The sequence below is a fragment of the Sorex araneus genome, chromosome 2 (genome assembly GCF_027595985.1).
Source record: "Sorex araneus isolate mSorAra2 chromosome 2, mSorAra2.pri, whole genome shotgun sequence".
NCBI lineage: Eukaryota > Metazoa > Chordata > Mammalia > Eulipotyphla > Soricidae > Sorex > Sorex araneus.
Window position 1 is genome coordinate 115,176,624 of NC_073303.1, and position 21,451 is coordinate 115,198,074.

Genomic DNA, 21,451 nt, shown 5'->3' on the forward strand with positions numbered 1-21,451 from the left:
TGCAGGGATGTTATAGCCAGTCACTTCCTTATCCCTCCAGCTAAACTTTTCTTCATGTTTCCACCTCACTGGTATTTTTCAAATACAAATTGAACAGCACTCCTCTCTTTAAAATTCTTCAATATCAATTCTGTCTTAAATGTAAGACTTTGGGAAATTACCTTTAAAATCCCCACCTTTTACACCAAACCACCTTCCAGCTTCACATTTGCATGCTTTGTGTTATCTGGCCATACTGCCCTGAATTTCTGTGTCCTTTCACTTGCATATCTTTGGGAAACTTTTCCCTGGGATAGAAATACTCTTTAAATTTTAAATTGTGTCCACATTCTAAAATCTATAAATTCTTAATCATGTCAAGATCTCAGATCAAATGATATCTTCTTAATTAGAAAGGATACTTGATTAATTCTCAGACAACATTATCACCCCCCCATCTGAATTGTCGTAGAACTAAACCATGTTAAAATGGTTTTAATGTCCCAATTTGCCTATGACAATCCTGAGTTATGCCTGTTATTCTCACATTCTATTTGGTATTTTTCCTATATTTTATAAGTTTAACAAGATATCATATTAGTAGGTCTGTTAAAATAACCCAGGTACATTTGTTAGAGATCTATTTCGTATTTAATATCATTAACGTGTGTGTGAGAAATGTTCTCAGTAAGTATTATAGTATTATACCTAGTTAAATTTAAAAGGAAGTATTGTAGTTTAGCAGTATACCCTCATCTTTCCAGAGGAGAGGCAATTCGCACTTTCCTTTCAAGAAAACGTTTCCTTTCAAGGATAGCTTATACTGGGCACTTGATGATAAAATAAAATATGTTCAGTTGTGAACAATTAAACCCCATTCTGGTTTGGAACGTCAGTCTGGGAAGCATTTGATGCTGGTGCCTTATAAGTTGATTTTTACATAGCAAGTGATAGTCTGTGCCATGGTTTCAAGAATACATGAATCTATTGGGCAGTACTTTTATGGAACAAATATGCATTTTTTTGAAACATGCATGGAAACAGATGCTGAGAAAATATTCTACAGAGCCACAGAATATAATGTGAACCACAACAATTTATTTTGTCAGCAATAATTACCCATAATGTTGCCTTACAATTGACATGTAGGGCAGCAGTGGAATTTGATTTTCTGATTGAGGTAATGTTAGTTTGCAGGCATGTGGATATTTTTAGATTCTGATGTGCAATAAATAATATAACACCACAATACTACCAAGGACCAGTATCCCAGGCCTGTAATTGATACTGTTGAAATCAAGGATCTAATATCTCCAAATAAATATATATTGTTCCCTTACACCCCCCTGAAGTAAACAGTTCTGTTAGAGAGTCAGAGTTTGTTTCAATTGATCATTGTCTATTCTTTTGCATTCTTTATACATTACTAGTAGGTGAAATCATTTGGTGTTTCTTTTTAGTCCATCTTATTTTGCTTAGCATAACACCCTCCAGTTATATTTTTGTTGCAGTGAAAGACAAGTGGGGGGGGGTAGGGGCGTGGGGTGGTTAGGGGTGTGAGGGGGCGGGGTGGAGCTATACTGGGATTCTTGGTGGTGGAATATGAGCACTGGTGAAGGGATGGGTATTCGAGCATTGTATAACTGAGATTTAAACCTGAAAACTTTGTAACTTTCCACATGGTGACTCAATAAAAAATTAAAAAAAAAGATTAAAAAAAAAAAGAAAGGCAAGATTCCATCTTTTCTTATATTTGTTAGTCATAGGCTGTCACACACACAAGCACAGAGAGAGACAGAGACAGAGAGAGAGACAGAGAGAGAACACAACGTCCTTATCTATGCATCTTTTGCTAGTAAAGTTTATTGGCTTGACTGTTGTAAATAATACAGTGAACATAAAGGGGCAACAATCATTTTGACTTCCTGCTTTTGTGTCCTGTGTATAGGTTTCCACTTTTCACTTGAGTTAAATTGCTAGATATGAGAGTTTTAAATTTAATTTTTTGAGAAATCTGTAAACTGTTTTTTCCTTAGAGACTTGAGAAGTTTTCATTCCTTCCAACAGTGAGTGAGTTTCTTAGTTCATATCCTGTCCTCGGCAATGCTTATTGTTTCTGGCCTCTTTCATAAAGGTCATTGCTGGTCCACGGTCGAATTTCCTTCTCATTATGATTTGCATTTATTTCTTTGATAACCATGATGCTGGCTGGTCATTTCTTTAGGTATGCATTTCCTACCATTTCTTTTTTTTGGAGAAATGGTTTTACTCCTCCACCTCACTTTTTGTAAAAGGTCTTCTCCCAGATGTAATTGTTTTGTTTTCAGTTCTTGAATTATGAATGCTTTATGTGACTTGGGTATGAACTCTTTTCAAGGGGTGTGTAAAGCAAAAATTTCTCCCATATAAAAGGAAGTCTTTTAAATAATTATTAGCTTACTTTGCATAACAATATTTTGGTTACAAATTTTAAGTTGATAAATTGTTGGAATGGAATTTACAGCTAGATTTTCATAATTGTTCATAATATAAGTGAAGTAGAAGCCGACTCACTAGTATCTCAATAAAATTAAAATAGTAGTAATAATACTATTAATAAACATGATATGCTAAAATACATTGGCTAGTACTACAAGTGTGCTTATCTCAAAAATCACAAATCAGAAAATTATACAAGACAAGAGTAATATCATTGGGCAGAATCTCCTGCCCCCACAACAGGCTGTCTTCACTGAGACCCCTTGGAGGGCCCACCCCAAGCAGAACCCCAACAGCCAAAAACCTCCCGAACCCAGCCACAACCATGCTCCAGGACACTCTCACATGCTCAGACAAGTCTCAGGCATGAAGGAACTGGCAGAGGAGCCCCAGGTATATGGGACCCCTGACTAAGATCTCCAAGTTTGCTCAGATCTGGACTGGGCCTTCTCCACCCATATCCCAGTTTTCCAGTAGCTTGGCAGTCACACCCACAAACTGCCCCCGTGCCATGTAATCTCATCAATGGCCAAGATCCAGAGACTATAAAATAAAGCTCTTAGAAAAGAGTGATGTATTATTTCCTGGAGTAGCAGCCGCATTCATGACCTCGAGAGCTTTTGTACTCTACCCCACTGATGTACTTAAAGCAGCACACATGCTTTAAGTGCATGTGTTTGGTTTTAACATACTTGCTTATATTCTCTTATATATGAGTTTAAATGGCCCCAGAATAAAATACAACAATCTTCACACACTTCCCTCTGATTGTGGTGGGAAGATGGTTGCTGGTTGGGTGTTTGAATATTATCTGCAATGAACTATTATGAACTACTTTATGAAAATAAAATGTATAGAAATCGCAAAAAACATTTAAAAGTAAAATAAGAATATAAATATTGAAAAAGATAGTATAGTTCACTGTATGAAAGTCAGAAAATATACTTCTTAGCGTTTTTAAATATAATCAAACTCTGAACTAATTTTATCCCTTTATATTCTAAGTTCTCTTCTGTATTTAAGAAATTTTCAATACGCCATTTAATTAGCAACAAATGTCTTTAAAATTTAAATGAAGGTAACTAAAATCAAACAGATTAAGGCACGAGCCTTGCACATTGGGGCTAATCCTGGTGACATCTCTGACATCAGATAGTCCCCCCAGCACCACCAGCAGTAACCATTGAACCCATGCCAGGAATAGCCCTCTAAGCACTTCCGGCTATGGCACAAAGCCGCCCACCAACCAGTAAGTTAGTAAATCTAGTTTGTCATCAGGTATATCACTTGTGTTAAATGATCAGCACCAATTTCCTCAATTATTTCACTTTTGTACATTTAAAATTTTGCTTTTATTTCAAAATATTAATGTATAGTTTTGAAGCTTTATGTGCCCAAGATGAAACACCCGGTATTGTAAATTTAACTCAAACATGCCATATTAATGTTATAAAGTAATTTACTAGATAATATATGACCTAGCATATAGATTTTTTTTTTTTGCTTTCTTTCTTTGGTCACACTCAGTAATAGGGATGACTCCACTCCTGGCTCTGTATTTGAGAATTACTCTTGGTGGTGCTCAGGGACTATATAGGATACCAAGGATCTAACCTGGGTCTGATACATGCAAGACTCATACCCTTTCTGCTGTACTATGGCTCCAGCCTGCATGTGGATTTCTATAAGTAGTATTTGCGGGTTTAGTGTTCTGTGAATACAATATAGACTTGTAGGTAGAAACATATTTAAAGTATTATATTTGAAACATTCTATTTTGTTTCTGGTTTTCTATATACTTTTTTAAAATTTACTTTTAAAAATCAATTAATGAAAGAAGATCGCTGAGCTGATTGTTCATTTGTCTATATATGTTTTCTGTCTTCTATTCCGTTTGCTTTAGATATATATGTAGATAAGAATCTAGTTATATACATTTTAGGTGTTGTATATTCTCAATATACTCTTTCATTACTATAAATCACTTTTCCACTGATAATTTTCCTAGTCTTGATATTTGGTGTGTCCAAGATAAATATTTGATATGAATATCTTATAAATAATGTTTTTCTAGTAAGCCATTCCACATCATTTAAATTTGGAAGTTCAAACACCACACAAAATCAAAATTGAAATTACTGTTAGGCATTTGCGTGGATACTTATGGAAGAAAGATGTTCTCAATTGCTACTGTTAATAGGATTAAATTTACATTTTAAATAGGAAGGAATACCAGTAAAATAACAATATGGTTTTGAAAGAATATTTAAAATCATAACTTAAGATGTTTTGACACATTTTTATTATAAAAATGCAATATATTATAAAGATCCTTGTCAAAGAGGTATTCTTAAAATAAGTGACAATTGTCCCTATAAAATTAATGAGCTGAAATATTAAACATTGCTTTATGTAAAAACCTCAAATGAAATATATTTTTCTCTATTTTAAAGAATCCTAAACTTGCCAGATATGTCAGCACCTGAAAGTCTAAAAGTTTTTCAATTTAAAGTAGGATGGCCTCTGGAGGTTCAATTAAACATGCCTACAATTTAAAATATTTGAAAACTAACTTTAGCAAAACCAATAGAACTAAAATTCTACTGAAAAAATTTCTTAGAAGAAATAGTGAGAGATGTTTAATGATGGGAAAAAAATCAAGTGAAAAATGTAGGTCTATACCGCAAATAATTATTTTGCCTATATTTTATATTTAGATTATTCATATCAATATGTTTATGCACAGTTAAGTGGAATTTTCAATTTTTAGAACATTTTAATTTTTTGTATAATACTTAATAATGTTATCAATGTAATATTAACTAGCCATTATTTGTTTTAATCTAATGATTGGCATTGCTTATAACTAGATAGTTTACTTATTGCCATTTTAATTTTAGATGGCAAAAGTCTCCAATATCTATCACACATAGCTTAGTGATAGAGTCCTTACTTTGCATATGGGAGGCCAGATGTTGAATCCTTTGGAACCAAAATAGATTTGCCAAATTTAAGTGCCCTGGTCTTAAAATATTAAACAGGTATACACATCTATTACTACTTTTGCAGATATTTTTCCTTTAAAATCATAGCATATAATCCTTTCGGCATTTGTATCTCTAGAATTAGGCCCAGCATCTGGGACTTAGTACTTAGAAAATGTTAAATGAATTTAATTAAATAGAAATATCTCTTAATCAGGTCAAATTATACTGTCAGAAAATATGCAAAATCATTTTATGTTCTTGCTTTGTTTTGCACATCAATTCTGCAAATATAAGAATCCTATTTCATATTACAAACTTCTATGTCTTATAAATTAAATATTTATATTTATGTTTATAGAATCACTGATGTGTATGCTTTCATAGTATATAATTTTGTGCCATCAGCACCATACTGTTTTGAAAAAATATATTTTATAATTTTAATTAGCAATTTTAACTTCACATTTGTCCTAATTTTGGAGCATAAGAATCAATGATGACAAAGAGCTATTATCACTTGTTAGTATACACTTGCAATACCAAGCACACTAGTTGTTTCATAGTAGCCAAAAAACAATTATGTGGTGAATAAATGATTGTTAAGGAAATTAATATTTTTGTATTCTTAAGAATATATCACAGCACTGTCAGGCGTTTGCTTCTGTAAACCATACATTTAAGCAGCTGTGTTTCCCTCTTAAGTTGATGGCAATGTCTCTGTCATGCTGCCATCCTTTTTAACCTGACTTGCCATATCATTAGGTATATCCTTAGGAGCATAATGAAATTCTAAAGATAGCCACTTACTGTGTAGCTGGCAGAGTGTAGGCCTAATAATGATGTTGAACATTCTTTATAAAATTGATGGATCTTGTACAAAGCAAGGGCTCAACAAGGGCAAAATTCTCCAGGGTGAAATGAACCTCCCGGTTGCCATCTGCATTTCAAACACTTTCTGATTGAGTTCACCCTGGATGAAATTTCCTCTCATATTAAGTATTTCCATCACCCTACATGATTTCCTTATAGATAGTGAATTGGAGAGTATAGTGTCATTTTTTCAGTCAATACAGAACTATAAGGCAATAAAACTGGAAGGGAAGAATAAAAGACTACGTGAATAGCAAATTTGGACAATGACCTTGTTAAAGACTACTGACATATTGCCAAAAAAATGCAAAAGAACTGAACTTTGTAAGAGTAGATAGCAAAATTCTTCTATCTAAGGATGTTTGACATGATATTTTGTGGGAAAGGGACTCTTATGCAGTGCTCAGTCAATCTGAAGACCACTCCTAGATATATACTTCACCAACTGCTTATGTGCCACTGGAGACAGAATCTGGGCCATATACTAACCCACAACTATATTTAATTTTTAAGATCTTAGTATGAACATGATTATACCAATGTCAAGTTTGGGGGCAGTAAAGGACAGTGGACAACTTATATGTATTTTATTTTATTTTTTTTTTTTTGTATATTACAATTTTATTTTTTTTCACTGTAATATCACTTTATTTTATTTTTTTCATTATTAGTTTATTTTTAATTAGTGAGTCAACGTGAGGGTGCAGTACAGATTTATACATTTTTGTGCTCATGTTTCTCCCTTACAAAGTTTGATAAACCATCCCTTCACCAGTGCCCATTCTCCACCACCAGTAAACCCCAACATCCCTCCCCGCCTCCCCAGTCCTGTCTCCCCCCCTCCCCACACTGCCACTGTGGCAGGGTATTCCCTTTTGTTCTCTCTCTCTGATTTGGTGTTGTGGTTTGCAACAATTGCAATTCTTTTTTTTTTTTTTTTTTTTTTATTTATTTTTAATTAGAGAATCACCGTGAGGGTACAGTTACAGATTTATACACTTCTGTGCTCACACTTCCCTCATACAAAGTTTGGGAACCCATCCCTTCACCAGTGCCCATTCTCCACCACCCGTAAACCCAGTGTCCCTCCCACCCTCCCCAATCCCATCTCCCCCCCACCCCACCCTGCCACTGTGGCAAGGCATTCCCTTCTGCTTTCTCTCTCTAATTAGCTGTTGTGGTTTGCAACAAAGGTGTTGAGTGGCCGCTGTGCTCAGTCTCTAGCCCTCATTCAGCCCGCAACTCCCTTCCCCCACATGGCCTTCGACTGCAATGTAGTTGGTGATCGCTTCTCTGAGTTGACCTTTCCCCGGAACGTGAGGCCAGCCTCGAAGCCATGGAGTCAACCTCCTGGTACTTATTTCTACAGTTCTTGGGTGTTAGTCTCCCACTCTGTTATTCTATATACCATAGATGAGTGCAATCTTTCTATGTCTGTCTCTCTCTTTCTGACTCATTTCACTCAGCATGAAACTTTTCATGCCCATCCACTTAACTACAAAATTCTTGACCTCCTTTTTTCTAACAGCTGCATAGTATTCCATTGTATAGATGTACCAAAGTTTCCTCAACCAGTCATCCATTCTGGGGCATTCGGGTTTTTTCCAGATTCTGGCTATTGTAAACAGTGCTGCGATGAACATACATGTGCAGATGTTGTTTCGATTGAACTTTTTTGATTCTCTGGGATATATTCCCAGCAGTGGTATTGCTGGGTCAAATGGGAATTCAATATCTAATTTTTTGAGAGTCGTCCAAATTGTTTTCCAGAAGGGCTGAACCAGTCGGCATTCCCACCAGCAGTGAAGAAGGGTCCCTTTCTCCCCACATCCTCTCCAACAGCGGTTGCTTTTGTTCTTTTGGATGTGTGCTACTCTCTGTGGTGTGAGGTGGTATCTCATGGTTGTTTTGATCTGCATCTCTCTGATGATTAGTGATGTAGAGCACTTTTTCATGTGCCTTTTGGCCATTCGTATTTCTTCCTTGGTAAAGTTTCTGTTCATTTCTTTGCCCCATTTTTTGATGGGGTTGGATGTTTTCTTCTTGTAGAGCTCAACCAGTGCTTTATATACCATTGATATCAACCCCTTATCTGATGGGTATTGTGTAAATATCCTTTCCCATTCTGTGGATAGTCTTTGTATTCTGGTCACTGTATCTCTTGCGGTGCAGAAGCTTTTTAGTTTAATGTAGTCCCATTTGTTGATCTCTGTTTTTACTAGATTGCTTAGTTCCGTGTCACCTTTGAAGATACCCTTATCTTCAATATCGTGGAGGGTTTCGCCGACCTTGTCTTCAATGTACCTTATGGTTTGTGGTCTAATGTTGAGGTCTTTAATCCATTTTGACCTGACTTTTGTGCATGGTGTCAGGTCAAGGTCTAAACCCATTTTTTTGCATGTGGTTGTCCAGTTGTGCCAGCACCATTTGTTAAAGAGGCTTTCCTTGCTCCACTTCACTTTTCTTGCTCCCTTATCAAAGATTAGATGGTCATACATTTGGGGTTGTGTGTAGGGATATTCCACCCTGTTCCATTGGTCTACGGCTCTGCCTTTGTTCCAGTACCATGCTGTTTTAATTGTTACTGCTTTGTAGTAAAGTTTGAGGTTGGGGATGGTGATGCCTCCCATCATCTTTTTCCCAAGAATTGTTTTAGCTATCCTTGGACGTTTGTTATTCCATATGAATTTTAGGATTGCTTGATCCATTTCTTTGAAGAATGTCATGGGTATATTTATAGGGATCGCATTGAATCTGTATAATGCTTTAGGGAGTATTGCCATTTTGACAACATTGATTCTCCCTATCCACGAGCAGGGTATATGTTTCCATTTCCTCATGTCCTCTTTGATTTCATGGAGTAGCGTTATGTAGTTTTCTTTGTAAAGGTCTTTTACTTCCTTGGTTAAGCTGATTCCGAGGTACCTGATTTTCTGGGGCACGATTGTGAATGGGATTGCTTTTTTCATGTCCCTTTCCTCTGCCTCATTGTTTGCATATATGAAGGCCATGGATTTTTGGGTATTGATTTTGTAGCCTGCAACTTTACTGTATAAGTCTATTGTTTCTAAGAGTTTCTTAGTAGAGGTTTTAGGCTTCTCTAGATATAGTATCATATCGTCTGCAAATAGTGAGAGTTTGATTTCTTCCCTTCCTATCTGGATGCCCTTAATCTCTTTTTCTTGTCTAATAGCTATCGCAAGTACTTCCAGTACTATATTGAAGAGGAGTGGTGAGAGTGGGCATCCTTGTCTTGTGCCTGATCTCAGAGGAAAGGCCCTTAGTTTTTCCCCGTTGAGGATAATGCTTGCCGTAGGCTTGTGATAGATGGCTTCGACTATCTTGAGCAAAGTTCCTCCAAAGCCCATTTTGGCAAGGGTTTTCATCATGAAAGGATGTTGGATCTTGTCAAATGCTTTCTCTGCATCTATTGATATGATCATATGGTTTTTATCTTTCCTTTTGTTGATATGCTGGATTATGTTGATTGATTTCCGAATGTTAAACCATCCTTGCATCCCTGGGATGAATCCCACTTGGTCGTGGTGTATGATCTTTTTGATGAGTTGTTGGATCCTATTTGCTAGTATTTTGTTGAGGATCTTCGCATCGGTGTTCATCAGGGAAATTGGTCTGTAATTTTCTTTCTTAGTGGTGTCTTTGTTTGCTTTTGGTATTAGGGAGATATGTGCTTCATAGAAACTGTTTGGGAGAGTTCCTGTTTTTTCAATTTCCTGGAAAAGTTTGAGGAAAACAGGCAATAGGTCTTCTTTAAATGTTTGGAAGAATTCGCCAGTGAAACCATCTGGGCCTGGGCTTTTGTTTTTGGGGAGGTTTTTGATTACCGTTTCAATTTCCTTAACATTGATGGGTCTATTCAGGTATTCCAGGTCTTCTTTCTTCAGTCTTGGGAGATTGTAGGAATCAAGGAATCCATCCATTTCTTTTAGGTTCTCCTTTTTTGTGGCGTAAAGACTTTCAAAGTAGTCTCTAATGATCTTTTGAATCTCATTGGTTTCTGTTATGATGTCCCCCTTTTCATTTCTGATTCGATTTATTAGAGTTTTCTCTCTTTCTTTCTTTGTGAGACTTGCTAGCGGTTTATCAATCTTATTTATTTTCTCAAAGAACCAACTCTTTGTTTCATTGATCTTTCGGATTGTTTTTTTGGTTTCGATGTCATTAATTTCTGCTCTAATTTTTATTATTTCTTTCCTTCGGTCTGGTTTGGGGTCCTTTTTCTGGTCCTTTTCTAGGGTCTTGAGTTGTAAAGTCAAGCTATCTATGTGGGTCCTTTCTTCCTTCCTGAGGAATGCTTGGAGAGCTATAAATTTTCCCCTTAACACGGCTTTAGCTGCGTCCCATAGGTTTTGGTAGCTCGTGTCTTCATTCTCATTTGTTTCTAAGTATCTTTTGATTTCTTCCTTGATTTCCTTCTTGACCCACTCATTGTTCAACATGGAATTGTTTAATTTCCAGGTGTTTGATTTGATTTTCCGTATTTGTGGGTGGTTAGCTTCTATCTTCAGCGCATCGTGGTCTGAAAAGATGGTTGATACAATTTCTATTTTTCCGATTCGATTGAGGTATGTTCTGGGGCCCAGTACATGGTCTATTTTTGAAAATGTTCCATGTGCACTGGAAAAGAATGTGTATTCTTTCTTTTTGGGGTGTAAGGCCCTGTATAGGTCTATTAGGCCTCTCTCTTCAATTTCTTCATTCAGGGTCAGTGTTTCCTTGTTGAGTTTTGTTCTTGTGGATCTATCTAGAGGTGATAAGGCCGTATTGAAGTCTCCGACTACAATTGTGCTGTTAGTGATGTCCTCTTTGAAGTCTGTTAGGAGTTGTTTTAAATATTTAGCCGGTCGTTCGTTAGGAGCATATACGTTTAAGAGTGTGATTTCTTCCTGTTGTACATATCCCTTGATAAACAGAAAATGACCTTCGCTGTCCCTTTTGATCTTTTTCATCCTGAAATCTATGTTGTCGGATACCAGGATGGCCACTCCAGCTTTTTTAAGGGGGTTGTTTGCTTGGAGGATTGTTTTCCATCCTTTGACTTTGAGTCTATGTTTACTCTGTTTGTTCAGGTGTGTTTCTTGCAGGCAACAGAATGTTGGGTTTAATTTCCGGATCCATTTAGCTACTCTGTGTCTCTTGATAGGTGCATTTAGGCCATTGACATTGAGAGAGATTATTGTGATGTGGTTTTGTGTCATCTTTCTGTGGGATTTGTTGTTCTTATGGGGCTCCTCCTTGCCTTACAGTAGCCCCTTTAGACCTTCTTTCAAGATTGGTTTTGAGTCTATGAAGGACCTGAGCTGTTGTTTATCCGAGAAGTAGTGTATGGTTCCTTCGAGTTTGAGTGAGAGTTTAGCCGGATAAAGTATTCTTGGTGAGGCATTCATTTCGTTGAGTTTTTTCACTATGTCCCACCATTGTCTTCGGGCTCGGAGGGTTTCTTCTGACAGATCGGCCGTAAATCTGAGGGGTGCTCCTTTGTATGTGATTTCCCTCTTTGACCTTGCTACTTGTAGAATTGTGTCTCTATCTAGAGCATCCGCCATTCTGACTATGATATGCCTTGGAGTCTTTTTATTTGGGTCTCTTTTTGCTGGCACTCTTCGGACTTCTTGTATCTGGACGCCTGCCTTCTCCAGCTCTGGGAATTTCTTAGCGATGATGTCTTTGACTATGTTTTTTTCATTGGGGTTACTTCCCTGTGGTTCTGGTACTCCAATGATTCTTATGTTGTTCCTCTTGAAGTCATCCCCCAGGGCTCTGATTCGCTCTATAGCCATTTTGAGGTCTTTGGCCATGATTTGTTGCTGTCTGTAAGCTTTCTGCAGCTCATCCTCAAGCTCGCTGATTCTGTCTTCGGCTGTAGTCATTCTGCTGTTGAGGGCATCTAGTGATATTTTTATTTCATCTACCGATTGCTTTATTTGTGAGACTTCGGTTCGAAGGTTTGAAATTTCTGCTCTCATTTCTGCTCTCATTTCTTCCTGTATTTTCTTGGTAGACCGTTCCAGCGCTTGATTCATCTCCTCCCTTAATTTATTGGATGTCTGTTCCATATTTGCTTGGAGTAGGTCGACTCTCCTCCATATTTCCTCTCTGAATTGTTTATCTGAGAGGTCGTAGATGTTGGGAGACTGTTTTGAGGTTTCTAGTATCTTTTCTTCTCCCTCTCTTGGTGGAGGGGATTTTCGCTGTTTCTTCATATTGTCACGGAAGTGCAGAGCTGGCACCTTGTAGTTCTTTATTCCTCTTCCTTTCTGCAGGATGGAGATTGGTCAGGATCCGACGGCGGCGGCGGACAGGTGCCAGGCAGGGGCTTCAGGAGAAGCCCCGAGCCGCGGCCAACTTATATGTATTTTAAATATATGTTTTTTGTTATGCAAAGCAATGTTGTAAAGATAGTGTGTGATGATTTACCCTACATCACTAAGATGGTGATTCAGACCTTACCTTTGAAAGCAGATCCATACTGAAGTTGAAACCTCTAACTCAAGAATTAGGATTTTATTCATATTTGGTGAATTGGTATGTTACATAAAGTGCACAGTGCAATCAAATTGAGCCATTTAGATAAAGAAAGCTATAAAATGGAATTTCAGAACAAGGTGAGCTCTGAGTTCTTTATAACATTGCAATTTGTTTTCTTCTCAAAGTATCCTCAGTTTCACCAAATAGATGAAAGTAAAATACACACCATCATATGAATGGTGAGTTCCTGCCTATTTTGAATAAATACTTTGCTGGGTCAAATATGTGCTGGATCAAATTATACATTCAATGCTTAAGGCTATAGTTCAAAGGGCTGCTGAGTTCAGTTCTTGCTACTGCTTTTGCTCCTTTCCCCATTTCCGTATGGCATCAGTGGCCCCCCACACCACTGGTCAGTAGCAAAAGTGCAACCCTAAGTCAGAATAAAACCTGCCTGCTGGCAGACAGCTCCTTCTCACCCTGGGCACTGCTTAGAGAACTCTTCTCCACAAGTTAAATAGATCTTTGGCACCCACTTAAGTTAGGTTCATTCATTCATTTTATAAACAGGTGAGGAAATACTCATAACTATTGTCAAAGGTTCATTTAAAGTTTCTTTAAAACACGTTATTTAAAATGAAATGCTCTAGGGCTAGAGTCATTGTACAGTAGGCAGGGTACTTGCTTTGCATGCAACAGACCCAGGTTCATTCCCCAGTACCCAATTCCTAATCCCCCAATCCCTGCCAGGAATATTCCCTGAGCACAAAGCCAGGAGTAAACCCTCAGCACATCCTCGTGTGATAAGAAAAATAAAATATACACACATACAAAAAGAAAGAAGAAGAATTGCATTTTAATCTTCATTTGGTTTTAGATTATTGGAGGGTACTGAAACTACTATGAAACAATTTCTAAGTAATTTTAATGTAAGCTTTCTCAACTAGAGTACAAATTAGTTAGTTAATGCATATGAAGGATCCACTTATGATTTAGTCTAAGAACAGCGTGCCTTGATAATTGTTTCTGTGTATAATAGATAGTCATTGAGTTATATTACTTTTTTAATATTCTGGATCATGAGGATCATTAAAAAACTGCTAAGCATACAAGTTGTTTGTGCTAACATAAAACTGTTATAAATACGCAATAAAATAACATAAAAATAAAGTAGAATTGATAAGATTATATATTTTGCTAATGTTCAGTCTATTTTTGCATCAATAATTTTACTTTTCATGTGAAATTCATTTCCAAGAAAGGTATTCATATGTAAGTATTAAAAGAAACAAATAAAGTAAATTAGCAAAAAAAATTATATTCAAATGAATTATTTGCTTATTTTTATTGACAATAGTATCATAAAATGAATTCAGAGGTAAAATTTAATTTTTTTCACTGTTCTTTATAAAAATATGAACTTTGAACATTTTGATAAATGATTTTGCATCTGGATATGATGATAATGTGTCCAGGGAAGTTAATGCTGAAGATAGAAATTTGGGACTCATTAATACCTAGTTATCTAAAGCATACATTTAAAATCATGGAATTGAATGAAGTAATTAAAAGAGAAATTGTTCATAGAAGGGAACAGGAACATTATAATTTTATTTTCTGAAGTACTCTGGTACTTAGTAAGTTAGAAAAGTAGAGAATAAAAAAATAGCCAAGAAAGGAGTCTTTATGCCAGTGAACAGGAAGAAAATAAGCAGAGACTTTGCCTGAAATACCAAGAAAAGCAAGTGCTGGAAGAAGGAAGAACTGGTCAGCTGTGGAAAATGTTGTTGAGATGTTTCTGACAAAAAGAAAAAAAGATGACACAAAAGTTATTGTGCAATTTGGGAGCCTAGATCTAACAAAAGCGCTAAAGCAATTTAACAAATATATTAGATAATGGACTGATGACGAAATTGAAGATAGTTGTATAGATTTTTCCATTAGGAGACCTACTCAGTAGGTAGTCTATTAAAGAAGAGAAATGGAAAAACAGTAGGGAAAAGGTTGGGGGATGTAGTGTGAGGTTTTTGTTGTTGTTAAAAGATGAAAGACAAAAGTCACAATATATGTGCTCTCAGGTATGACCCACTAGAGAAGACATCAGTGATTGAGAAGTGATAAGAAATCTTTTAAAAATGAAATCATTGTATAAAGTCCTTGGGAGAGGTTTTCATACTCAAAGCACAAAAACTAATGCAATCCTAGTCAAAGAAAAATGTACATTCTCTATCGCAACAGGAGAGAAAGCAGCAAATGGCAATGCCTATCTAGTGGTCTTGGGTACTTGATGGTAGTAAATGTGGGTAGTTCTGGCATATAGCTTTTATTTGATCCATGAATCATAAGGAAAGAAATTATAAAAATTAAAAAAGCGAAGAAAAGTGTAAGAATAGAAACAATTGGAATGAATTGTTCTTGGCACAGTAATTAAGGAATATCTATATATTGATACATATATAACCAAATTGTAGAAATTAAGGCTAATTTTTATTTGGATTATTTCTAGTATATATCAAAAAAAAACTTGTTTTTTTTCTTTTTTCCCTTTTCTTTATGATGAAATAACAATAGCAAGAATTATTTTTGTCTTAAATATAAGAAACTGCTCAATGTTTCTACCCTTTCCATTCAGACTTATAGTTCTTTGCAAACCGCCTCCTCTATTTTTGCTAATTTTTTTTTAAACAACAGTCAAACTTCCATTGCTATGTCGGGATTCTGTACTTTTTACATCTAATGAAATATGCTTGTGCAGTAAGATTGCACTGTAGTGGTAAAAATCTTAAATTCAGCCCTCCAATCTGCTAAAAGCAAGCACTTAACATCACTAAAGCTCATTTTTTTCACTTAAAAATGTTTATTTTATTAGGAGTATTTCATAATGATTTGTAATATATATTGTTTTGAGTATTAACATTTGGCAAGTATTAACATTAATAAGTATATGATACATGAAAAGTATCAATGCTCTTAATAAGCATAAGTATTAAGAATATTTTATAAGGATTTGTGCTTTTTCTTGAGAGTGTGAATAATCAATCTCAGCCCAATTCTTTCCACACCCTATGCTTTTAGTAAAGATCGTAAAATGATCATTATTTTAGTGTTGCCTATTCTAATATATGCACAGGAAAAAGCTCTTATCTCTTTATTAGATACACTGGCTATTCAGTATGATAAAATACATGCAAATAGAATGTAGTGAATAATTTTAAGTTTATGAAATAAGTAATGTTTATGTAACTAAGTAAGAAATTGATGTATTTATTATTATGTCTGTTTGTTTGGGGACCACGCCCTGTGGTGCTCAAGAAATTAACACAGATATTTAGAATTATCAGAAATGTATTGGTGTTTTTTGGGGAGGTGTGCTGTTCCAACTAGAATGAGAGACAGAAAGATAATTAGTGTTGAACATTTAAAGGTTAGCACTGTAGCACTGTTGTCCCATTGTTCATCAATTTGCTCAAGCGGGCACCAGTAATGTCTCCATTGTGAGACTTGTTGTTATGGTTTTGGCATATTGAACACGCCACGAGTAGCTTGCTGGGCTCTCAGAGAGGGACAGAGAAATTGAACCTGGGTCAGCTGCATGCAAGGCAAATGTCCTACCCGCTGTGCTATCGCTCCGGCCTTTCTGATGTATAATTTAAAATATTTGTATAACTGAGATAGTCAGTAACTTCAAAATGCCTACCTGCCCAAAGTTCTCATTAAATAGAAATACCTTTTACATTACCCCAGAACGTTGAAAAGAACAGAGAGGATCAAATATCTACTTAAAATGTATTGGGTGGCCAGAGAGTTATTAAAGCATGTAGGGCATTTGCCTTGTCTACGGTCAACCTGGGTTTCACCTCCCCAGCACCCCCTATGGTTCCCAGGGCCCACCAAGAGTGGTCCCTGAGTGCAGAGCCAGGAATAATCCCTGAGAACCACCCAGGATGACCCTAAAACAAATGCAGGTCCATGCATTGACCTGCTGTTCCAGTTGGCCAAGAATCACCAGTCAGGACAGTAAGGGCTCTTGAGCAATGCTTACAGCGAACCTAAATAAAGTCAAAAATCATTTATTATTTTTCATGAGACTAATACTTTGTAAGTTCAGAGTGTTACATAAAAATAAACAGTTTACAACATTTTGATAGTGTATCATTATATTCAGCATAATTCCCTTCAGAGCCACCCAAGTTATCATCATAATACTGTTGAGTTCATAATATTGTTTAATTATTGTTGAGTTCATGAAATGCATTATCTGTGTTCTGTTGATGAAATGTATTTGAGCTCTTCCTAGTCTTTAATTAGTATGAAAAGAGTTTCTGTCAAGATCCATGACCAAGTCTACATGTAAACATAACTTTTATTTATCTGGGATAACTCTGCAGGAGTAAAATTACTGGGTTGTATGGTAAACACAAGTTGAATTTTGCAAGAAACAGCAATATTTTTATAGTGACTATCCCATTTACATTCCTGGTATGAGTAATTCATTTTTCTCCAGAATTGTACCAGTACTTATTGCTATAATATTTTAAATTTTATCTCATCTGATAGGTATTGGTTATATCAAGTTGTTCTTTTTAATTTGCATTTCCCTAATGGCTAAAGTTTTTATATGCCATCTGGTATTCTCTTCGTAGAATTTTTTGCTATTTATTTTCTAATTGGACTTTATTCTTGTTTTTCCAAACAGTTGAGTTTCAGTTGATTGTTTAGATGATTTCAGATGATTCTGTATACAGATATTTTGTGGGATATTTCTCATGCACATTTGCTCTAATAGCTGTTTCTTTCTTTTTATCCTCTTGAAAATAAATATTATCTCACAAAAATCTTAAAAACTTTATTGTGTGCCTCTTTAAAAATTATCCTAAGCACTCTGACCAGTTAATTTTCTAAAAAACAGACAGATATATGGAAGTCCTGGATTATAGGATTTATCATTTGAAACTGATTTAGGTAACATTTCAACTAAAGTTCTGTTTCTGTCTCAACAGGTTCTGTTGCCACGGCGTGCCGGGACCCAGGGGTGCCAATGAATGGAACTCGAAATGGGGATGGACGGGAACCTGGGGACACTGTTATTTTTCAGTGTGACCCAGGATATGAACTTCAAGGAGAGGAAAGAATAACCTGCATTCAGGTCGAAAATCGATACTTCTGGCAGCCCAGCCCACCAGTCTGTATAGGTATGAATTAAAGAACAATTTAAAAGAACATTTGAGAAAGATGAAGAGAGGGAGGGAGGGAGAGAGTGAAAGAGTAGATAGAGAAATCCTGATTTTACCTTATGCCTTATATATATTTAAAATCTGAATATTATATTAGAACCTATTTTTAAGATCATCCTGTATTTTGAAGTACCCCATCCAACATTTAAAGAACAATTTAAAATGTTCTTTTAAATTGTTCGCTCCGATTTAAACATGAAACAATGATGCAAACTTGTTGGTATTATTAAGAGCAATAGTTCAATTCTATCTGTGATTTCAGAAGTGTATGAGCCTACAAAATGCCAACGATGGAAAAATTAGTGACCTTTCAAAAAAATCAGAGAGTTTCCAAAATTGCATGAGAATGTCAGTATTCCTAAAATCCCACCAACATTTTCAAAGCAAAAGTTCTTGACGACTCCTGACCTTGAGCCAGAGGGATAAGTCAACTGGCCGAGTGCATGAATTGCATGCAGGAGGCCAGTGTTTGATCACTGCACGCATGAACCTCTGAGAGCAGCCCCTGATCACAAAGCCAGGAGTCACTCCTAGGCATCTCCAACTGAATGCCCTGAACACAAAATATAGCAGAAAGAGAGAGAGAGAGAGAGAGAGAGAGAGAGAGAGAGACAGAGAGAGAGAGAGACAGAGAGAGAGACAGAGAGAGAGAGAGACAGAGAGAGAGAGAGAGGCAGAGAGAGAGAGATGAAGAGAGGGAGGGAAGGAGAGAAAGAGCAGAGAGAGAAATCCTGATTTTACCTTATGCTTTATGTACATTTAAAATCTGAATATTATATTAAAACCTATTTTTAAGATGATCCTGTATTTTGAAGTACCTCATCCTTATTCTCTACATATTAATTATCTCTCTAAAACTGAAGAACTTGTGGTTGAACTTTTCTATTAAATTATTGTGTTCCAAAAAATATCAGTTTTTATTTTGATTATTCAAGGACTTGAAACACCTTGGTTCATACTTCAAATTTTACTTTATCTCCATGTTCTATATTTGAGTGTCTAATTATGCCCTAGACAATTAAGATTATTATGATTTCTGTGCTGGGTATGAGAAAAATAATAAGGTATAACACATGCAACTAGAAATAGCAGGAACATTTCTTTGATTTTCAATTTTTTTACATATATGTAATTTGGACTTGGGGCCACACACATAAGTGCTCAGGACATACTCCTGACTCTGTGTTTTGGAGGTGTTTGGTTGACCATATTCAATGCCAGGGATTGGACTTGATTTACTTGCATTCTAGGCAAACGCCTTACTCCTGTACTAACTGTCCCACTCCTCAATTTCACTTTTTTCTTTTTTTTTAGTTTAAACTATTTTACCATCAGATATTTCAGTTCAGGTTCTTTAGAACTGATAATTTCTCTATTTGTTTTTATTTATTTTTGATTGTTTATGTTATGGGTCCCCACACAACAGTGCTCAGGCTTTACTCCTGACTCCACTCAGGGATCAATCCTGGCAGTGCTCCAGGAATCATATGTGATGCTGGGGATTACATGTGGATAAGCCACCTGTAAGAGAAGCACTTTAAACCCTGTAGTATAACTGCAGTCCCTAGAATTAAGTTTACTAGAAACCTTGAGTAGAATATACTTATTCTGCTTCAGTATTTTTGATCCCTCTCTTACTGCATTTCAAGCAATGTGAGATTCCTATCTTATCGTTCTATTTTTTTAATTTACTTAAAAAAACATGATTTACAAGTAAATTTTAGACATACAAAATTTCCAACACCAATCCCAACATCAGTGTCAACTCCCCTCACTGATGTCCTCAGATTCCCTGTGATCTCACCCCCGGACTAAATTCCCTTGCACCCAGCCTGCCCAGTTAATAGCATCTTTTTATCTTCAGTTGTTAAAGTTTGGGTCTCATGATTTTAGTGTTATTGACACTGTAGATTAGATATTTAACTCTGTTGTTCCTTAAGACCACCAATAAAGCTGAATACCTGGGATCCCTGATCCCATTGTTTCTTTTCCTCTTACCCTCCACTCTACTTCTTTCCAACTCCCTTATACTCTGGGCAAAGGGTGATCTTTGTGCCACCCCTTTAATACTTGCATTTCCTCATCCACTTATTCCACATACCACATATAAGTAATATCCTTCTGCTAGTTTACTTCATTTATCATAGTATCTTCAGTTTAATTCATGTTGCCACATATTGCATGGTTCTATCATTCCTTCCAGCTGCGTAGCATTTCACTGTGTATAGATAGCACATCTTCATGATTCACTATCTGTCACTGGACATCGATATCATCATTCTATTGCTTATAGCATTCAGCCCATGAAAAAACTTTCACAGTTAGAAGGGAAGGAAATATTTTTTTTCAGCTTAGACTCATAAGTATATATATGTATATATATATTTCAACTTCTATATTTCAACTTTGATGAGATTTATCTTCATTAAAAATTGTTCTATCTTGCATTTTAAATAACTATATTGTAGTCACTTTCGGAGTCACATAGTAATATGAAGAAAGTGGCTTCTTGTCAGAACTCTATAGATTCCAACATGCAGTTGCCCAGATATGTTTCAAAATGAGTATATTCATCATTCACTTGGGGAGCCTCAGAGGGGGGCTGACCCAAGGGACCCAACCCCAGCAGCCCACCTCCACAACCCAACTGCCGCCGTGCTCCAGGCTGCTTCCCACACGCTAGGGCCAAGCTTTACATACCAGTGAACATATTCCTGGACCATGAGGCACATCATAAGACAGTCCCTACTCATATTCCATACCTCTCGGAGAGCCTGGCAAGCTACTGAGGATATCCTGCCCGCATGGCAGAGCCTGATGAGCTACTCGTGACACATTCAATATGCCGAAAACAGTAACAGTAACATGCTCTTCATGTTCCTGGAGCAAGCAGATACTATTTGTATCTGCTTGCTCCACTAGCAGGCAACAGGGACAAATGGAGACATTACTGGCACCGCTGGAGTAATCAATGAGCAACAGGATGACAGTGACAGTGATACAATGAATCATTCACTATGTTCTAGACATGATTGTGCATTTACACAAGTTATTTGCATGGCTAGACAAGTATTGTGAGTTTAGTCGAGAAGTTTTTTGTAATATTACTTTTCAGTGAAATTAACTATTTCATTTCTCAATTGTCACTTCTCATTCTCATTTAAAAGAAACTATTGTGAGTCATATTTATTTTTCTCTGGCCTTGAAATTAACACTCAGTGGTGCTGAGGGATTAGTCACAATTCTGCTCTCTGAGGTCACATCAAGTGCTTCCAGGGATCAGATGCAAACATCCCATCATACAAAACAGCGCACAGCCACTTGAGCTGCCTCACGGATACCTATATTACATTTTCTTTATTTTGCATGTTGAAATTTTAAAGATAAGGCATAAAGCAAAACATATATTAAGTT

At 36.3% G+C, this 21,451-nt stretch overlaps 1 protein-coding gene across 2 annotated transcripts in view; it reads left to right on the forward strand.

Annotated features, from left to right (window-relative positions):
- The window catches only part of CSMD3 (CUB and Sushi multiple domains 3), a 1,180,343-nt gene that overhangs the window by 871,511 nt on the left and 287,381 nt on the right, over window positions 1-21,451 (forward strand). For both annotated transcript variants that reach the window (XM_004607658.2, XM_055125482.1), the window contains one exon: window positions 17,804-17,995. In XM_004607658.2, coding sequence (XP_004607715.2) covers window positions 17,804-17,995 — 192 coding nt within the window. The remainder of the gene's footprint in view (window positions 1-17,803; window positions 17,996-21,451) is intronic.